The 6,608-nt window shown below is 35.6% G+C and overlaps 1 protein-coding gene across 4 annotated transcripts; it reads left to right on the forward strand.

The window, feature by feature from the left end:
• Window positions 1–191: 191 nt before the first annotated feature.
• LOC128878162 (uncharacterized) lies at window positions 192–3,982 on the forward strand. 4 transcript variants are annotated; one of them, XM_054126121.1, is made up of 7 exons: window positions 192–543; window positions 1,680–1,920; window positions 2,003–2,135; window positions 2,207–2,421; window positions 2,652–2,798; window positions 3,165–3,338; window positions 3,787–3,982. In XM_054126121.1, the coding sequence occupies exons 1-7, from the start codon at window positions 528–530 to the stop codon at window positions 3,917–3,919; spliced, it is 1,059 nt and encodes a 352-aa protein (XP_053982096.1). In that variant the 5' UTR covers window positions 192–527; the 3' UTR covers window positions 3,920–3,982. The 4 variants fall into 4 exon arrangements, with proteins under 4 accessions (XP_053982096.1, XP_053982097.1, XP_053982099.1 ...); XM_054126122.1 differs by having other exon boundaries at window positions 1,680–1,914; XM_054126124.1 differs by having other exon boundaries at window positions 193–543; window positions 1,836–1,920.
• Window positions 3,983–6,608: the final 2,626 nt, after the last annotated feature.

Consider the following 6,608-nt stretch of genomic DNA (forward strand, 5'->3'; position numbering starts at 1 on the left):
AAAAAATGACTGTACAAGAAATTTACGACGTTATAAGAAATCCATGAAATCGCATGAAGTCTATCAGTGCCAAAGGGTTCCCCACCTCTGCTCCACGATCCTCGATATACGTCAGAGTTTCTTTTTTTTTTTTAGATCATTATGCTTGTTTTTTCTATTCTCAAAGCGTAACTACTACGTTACATTCATGAAAACTCGCGTGTGTAGCTCAACATCGAACAATTTCGCGTGAGAATCGAATCAGTGTGCAGAAACAAGCGAGAACGACCGATAACCTTTATCGCGAAGTCCGCATGTAAGAATTTCAATTTCCAAGAGCATGTATTTCTTGAACGAAACGCGCTTCGGTGTTCCACTTTGAACGTTATGCCAGCTCCACGGGACAGCCCTCCTCCGTACTCTGGCAAATAATCGTGACTCAATTTAAATACGGCCAATTATTACGAAATGCTGACTTGGCGAACGATACTAACAGCATAAACGGCCGGAGACGAGGACGACATTAGCAGTGCAAAAGTATCGACATTATGCCGAACACGAAGGGTAAGTGACTGTAAAATAACAAGCTCTAAAACGTATCCGATTGGTCTTTAAAACACCTAACGTTTCGCCTAATGCCTTGGCTGAATTCTAGACTGCGGATGTTTATGCAAATTCATATTTCTAAATGAAAGTATCTCTTATCTTCTGAGCAATGTAACATGTATTAATGTTGTTGGCGTTTTATACACTTTTGAATTTTTCCTCGTATATTTTTCTATATTTCCAGTTGATATAAATGTATAAACTTCCACAATCCAATGATAAAGATTCCCCAACTCGCGTGTTGGTCTTGCAGACCGTTAAAAACGAAATTTGATAATTTATACATAATCACTCTTTCTGTTCTACGATCTTTTTCCACTTTTCTGGTTATTATATTAACGACTTATTAAAGTCATTATATCGTCGCTGTAAAATTTCTGTAGTTTTTTTTTTCATTAAATACGAATACAATCTGCGGCACGAACTTACGAGATGACCTAGTATAAACGAGATAAAATGGTCCTTCGTTATTTCCCTTTTAATTTTAAATGAGTGGTGCAATTTATGTGCGCCGCCGTACTTGTTCTTTCTCGTGCGCAATACGTGTCCAATGTAATGATAGTTGCGATGTAACCAGTTCTATTATTTGCGTTATATTGACTTCTCGCCGTGTCCAACTTGTCTTTAATCATCTACGCAGCATTTATACCAGTCAGAATTCTCACAAGAACGAAAAGACTTAAATTTAGATTTTTCATCGACATTTTAAAAACCGTGAGTACTATGAACGCATACACAGAATACAAAAGTCCAAAGGAATCGGTATAACGAAGTTATTTTTCAATTTATCTTCATCACGAAATATTATTTTGATACTCCAATGCAGTAATAGTACGTACAAACAATCTTGTATAACCAATGTCTTTTAATTTTTTACAAAAACGAAGCGAGATCATTCTTTTAATCGATACCTCTTCATAAAATTCACAATTGAGTCTTTCATGATCTCTGATTTCTTGTTGCCTCGTGTTTACACTACTCTCTCCCGCTCGTTTACGTCCCCTTTCGTTTTTCACGGGATTAACTTTAATAGTCACTAGAAAAACTCAATACTGACCGAATATTGAACGTCTTTTGCCATTCGAAACGCGCAGATCCGTTCGACGAGGACGTGTCGCTCCTTTACCCAGACAGTCGCGGTGGAAAGTTCCACATGTTTCCCCATACACACTACGAAACGCCGATAATCAAAGGTGTAGTCTGCCAGCTGAGAAAATGGCCAATGGATCTGTTTTTCGCATTTATGACAGCCTGCCTCGTAATCGGAACCCTGCTGTTCTTGGTCTTCGTTACGGTGGTTGTTGCCCTTCCTACTATCATTGATAACAGGTGTCGGTATGAACAATAATATCCCACGATAACATTCCGTGTGAAGAACTTTGACATTAACCATGAGCAAGAACTTTCGATGTTTCAGAGTGAAAGACATTTCAACCACCAAAATCAATGCTTCGTCCAACGTTTACTTCTTCAAATTGGAGAACCAAAACTGGTCGACTATGGAGTTTTGTTACATAGAAACTGCAGCTCGTAGGCATCCAGATTTAAATGTAAAAATATAATCGAATGTCTAAGATCGATCCAGTTACTTAACCGATAGTAATACAAACAAATTGCGTAGGTCTATTTGATAAATTTACTGAGAGAGGAGCCTGTTAAAAGAAACTCGAACGAGTGGATTGCGAACAGGGCGAGGCTGAAGTTAAAATTAAATGATTCTGTCGAGAGTAGCTATTTTCCAAAATCAACACCGGAAGAACAGCTCAGGAAACGACTAGCATCTGGGGAAACGAATATAAGGAACGTCAACATTTCGATTGACAAATTCTTCAAAGGGTAAGGTTAAACTAGCAACGTCAATAAGGACTGATTAATATGTTTAATTTCAAATCTGTGTATTATAATAATAAATGATGTGACCTACTGTAATATCATGACACGTACATCACTTCATTCTAAAATTTTGTCGAGTAAAAGATCTTGCCATCCATCACTGATTTAGACCATTTGATAAATAATACAAAATCGGGACAAATGCCCACTTAATTCGAGAAATTTTTATTTAGCACGAAACTATCGCATGCTGTGAAAGGTTTGAACGACGAGATTTTAGAAATGGCGGCGAAAGCACAGCTGCTTTGGACCGTCCCTGGAATAGCCCTCAAACCAAACATGTTCTGTGCTTTGGATTCCATGAAACAGTTTATTTGCAAGTGAGTGTTTCTAAAATTAGAAATCCAGAGAGTTTTCCAAAAGAAACTCAAGGATTTTGTATTTTCATAAAACAGAAATGAAGAGTATACCCTCCTTTGGTTTCATTTTGAACGAAAGTACAAATATCTACGATTAATAATAATTTTCAATAATAAAAAGAACAAAAATATGATAATAACTTATTCACTACAGAATCCCTCAACAAGAGGAGTAAACATTTTTGAAGGATAATGTCCACCATTATGCTAACAGACTATTTTGTTATTAAAGAATAGAAAACTAAAGCCTTTTTTGGAGAACTGTTTAGTAATAGTACCCGCGACAACTAATGTATAAATTTTGTGGAAATCATCAACCCTCAACAGAGACAAAGACTTATGTCAACCAGACACACTGGCGACAATCGAACTGGAAAACGATATTCAATTAACGGGAGTTCCGTGTCAAGCTTTCATGGGATTTCTCGTACGGGAAATATCGAAAAGGGATTTCACTGGAACATATACGTTAACAGAAGCAGTAAGAAAGTATTGTCCAAGGTAAGATACCCAGCAAATTAAAATAATAATTAATAATTAAATGTAACCAATCGATCATCTAAATGCCTGGATACATTTACAAAGGGAAGAACAACTATTTTGTTCATACTCTAGACAAGTTTGCCATAATAATTATTTATACTTATTGTACCGTACCGTACCGTACTTATTGTGTTCGTACCAATATATTTTAAATTTCACTAAAATTGCTATTTGAACAACACAGTAATTACTTTTTATGAATATTACGAGTGCTCTCGTTATAACATGTTGGCATTTCTTTACGATCGATACTCGTCAGAGACAGATGGTTGATTAAAGCAAAAAGTTAAAAAAAAAAGTGAATTTAACGTAAAGTACAGAAGTCATACTGTGTTTCACATTATACGACAAAAATTTAAGTAAAGTGAATTTGCAATAAAATGAAGGAAGTCACCCTGTGTTTCAGAATGGACGATTGCCCAGAAATCCGAATTGTCAATTTGAAAACGAAATGTCAGAGGGAGTTTTTAGAATGTCCTATCGTTTACTCGAGCGCTATAAGGCAAGAAGACGCGAATCCTGGAAACATCATGACATGAAACAACGCTTTATTACAAATTCTGTACATGTAGATTATAAAATACAATGCGAACATTGTGGAAGATTTTTTAAATGCGTTTTTCCACCCTTATCCTCGAATCCGTACGATCTTCTAATAGGATTGCTTTCATTTAAACGTTCTTTGCTCGTACAGACGCAGAACGCCCAGCCATATCCAAATTTCACCAACTAAATGATAAAATTTTAACCATTTAACCCATGATATACTAAGAGCTGCATTTTTTAAATAGTTACAAACAATAGTTTATACGATATAGAACGTCAAGCTTTTTTTATGTCGTAACTTAAAATCTACCGTCTGTTTCAAATTATATTTGCAATAATAGTCACCGAAAAGAATATATAACTAAATACTAATAAACCGATATTAGGTCATCATAAACATTCTCTATGTCGAACACTGAGGTATAACGAGTTAACTAACTTTGTTTCGCGTAAATTTAAAAAATCAAACGTACGTATTAGCAGCGCCGATCCTGTCGCGTAAAACAGAGCAGCTGGTAACGAGCAATTGAAGAGAAATAGAAACATTGCTGCAAGAACAGCACTGACATCGTCCACCAGGTTAGTCAAGTAAAGAATTATCGATGGAAGACTCCAGCATGGTCTTTTCTACAATAATCAATAGACTAATGAAGAGAAACTCTATATATCCCCTTATACTCTAAGCTTTTGGTCATTCAAAGCAGAAACGAAAATATCTCACCGATACGAGAGAATATGCTAGCATACCAGTTGCCAGAAAGGAAATCAAAGAATAGGGTACAGAGTAACCTAAGTTCAAAGTGACAACAGCCTTTTGTTTATATCCATGAACGAGCTGACCGCTTTCCAGAACACTGTACTCGGTTTGGCCATAACGAATGCTGTAATAGCTCAATAAGAGCACGCAAGTGGACAATAACAACGCTTGACAAACTTGCAACACTTCGGTTTCGGAGGTATTCTTCTTGGAAAGCCTTTCGTCCTTCGTTGTTACGCTGGACGAACTCGTTTTAATATTTCGCGGTGGAAATCTATAGTCGACCGCCTGAAAAATGACTCGTGTGACAAAATGGATGCTTCTGTTAGTTGTACGAATAAATAATCCACTATTTCTTTTCGTAACCGTGTAAGGGTGATTTTCAATTCGAGTTTCGTCAAAACAAATCAGTGAGATAAGCATAGTAATATTGATAACGATGGATGCTAGTAAGAAGCACATTCGTTACTATAGTTGTTACGAATTTCAGCAGGTAAAAGCTACAATATGTTCTTTCCTCGATAACAATGCCGCGAGTACACCGAAAAGCTTGGGTAGTAAAATCAATAACCTTTGATGTAGCAAATCGTTTGTCGTTTCTGTTGAACGTTTTCATCTATGGTCTTTTCTAAAATGATCAAAACAGGATAATCTAAATACATGAAAGAGAAAAAAACATGGTAGAGACAAACTATTGGACGGTAAATGGTATATGTATAAATAAATAAAAATTAAAGATGAAAGATACAAGATAAAATAATATAATACAGTGTGAGAGTACAATAGTGATGTGACTAATACCAAATGGACTAGTTTGCTAAATTTGAAAAAATCATTGACAGCGAAAAAATATATGTTACAAACTTGTAAAGTTTAAAGGGATAAGTAATATGATAACTGGTTAACTAACACTGTTCTATGTAAAGTTTACTTATAATTTTCCTTTTTTTTAATTCCCAAAGAAGCCTCTCTCTTTAAAAGTTTACTCTAGAACGTATCCTTAAGGATTGAATTATTTAAACATGCGTTGTTAATAAACATCGAATTTGATAAAAGGTTGTGGATTATTTCTTTGTACGTCTAACAAATGTACTAGATATAGTCGAATTCTATTGTTCAGCTCACCGTCGAGTAATTCTCGTGTAGCGTTCGAACTTTCTCAGGGTACTTGTTCATCGTAAGAAATTTTTGTCCTATTTGAGAACCGAAAACGAGGCAAGTGTAGATTGCCTGAAGTGGAACGCAAACGTAAATGTTTCGTCGTTATTCAAATTGTTCGCGGATGACGAACCGTTGCACTTGTAAATTACACTGTATAACCTAGCGAGAAAATTTCGGTGGATGGGAAAATGATCAAGCGTCCGAGCTATGCGAATCGCGGGAGAAATTAGAAAATGGCACGTTGTCGTAAACACTCCCTCTCATCCAGTGTGGCTGCTGTCATCGGAAGCAGTAAACATTCGGTAAGCGTTTGTAACTCGTGTGCATGTATGTGTCGATTTAGGAGGGGGGAAGGCATTCGTGTGAAAATCAACTACCAGTAATAATTTCTAAATAAAATGTTGAAAATACGTATTTTTCTATGGTTCTTCGACTGTGAATCAATGATGTAACATCTTTTAAAGAAATGTTGAAAAGAGATAATCCGATCACAAAATTCATACCTTTCTTTGTTCGATACCTTTCAAAGAGTACGTAACCAAAATTTGATTCGGATAACTTGGTTTTTGAAGGAGTTACTTTAATTTTAAGTTCGATAATTTAATGTTGCCTTTAAATAGCAGTGTCCTATGTAGAAATTATTAAAAAACATTTTTTTTGGATATTGAACATTATTTGAATGTCAAATAATTTTTAAAATATGTAAATTGAAACTCGACCAAAGGGCACTGTAAATTTCTATAACCTTTTCCATAACATATTAT

Source organism: Hylaeus volcanicus, chromosome 6, assembly GCF_026283585.1.
Source record: "Hylaeus volcanicus isolate JK05 chromosome 6, UHH_iyHylVolc1.0_haploid, whole genome shotgun sequence".
NCBI classification, from domain to species: Eukaryota; Metazoa; Arthropoda; class Insecta; order Hymenoptera; family Colletidae; genus Hylaeus; species Hylaeus volcanicus.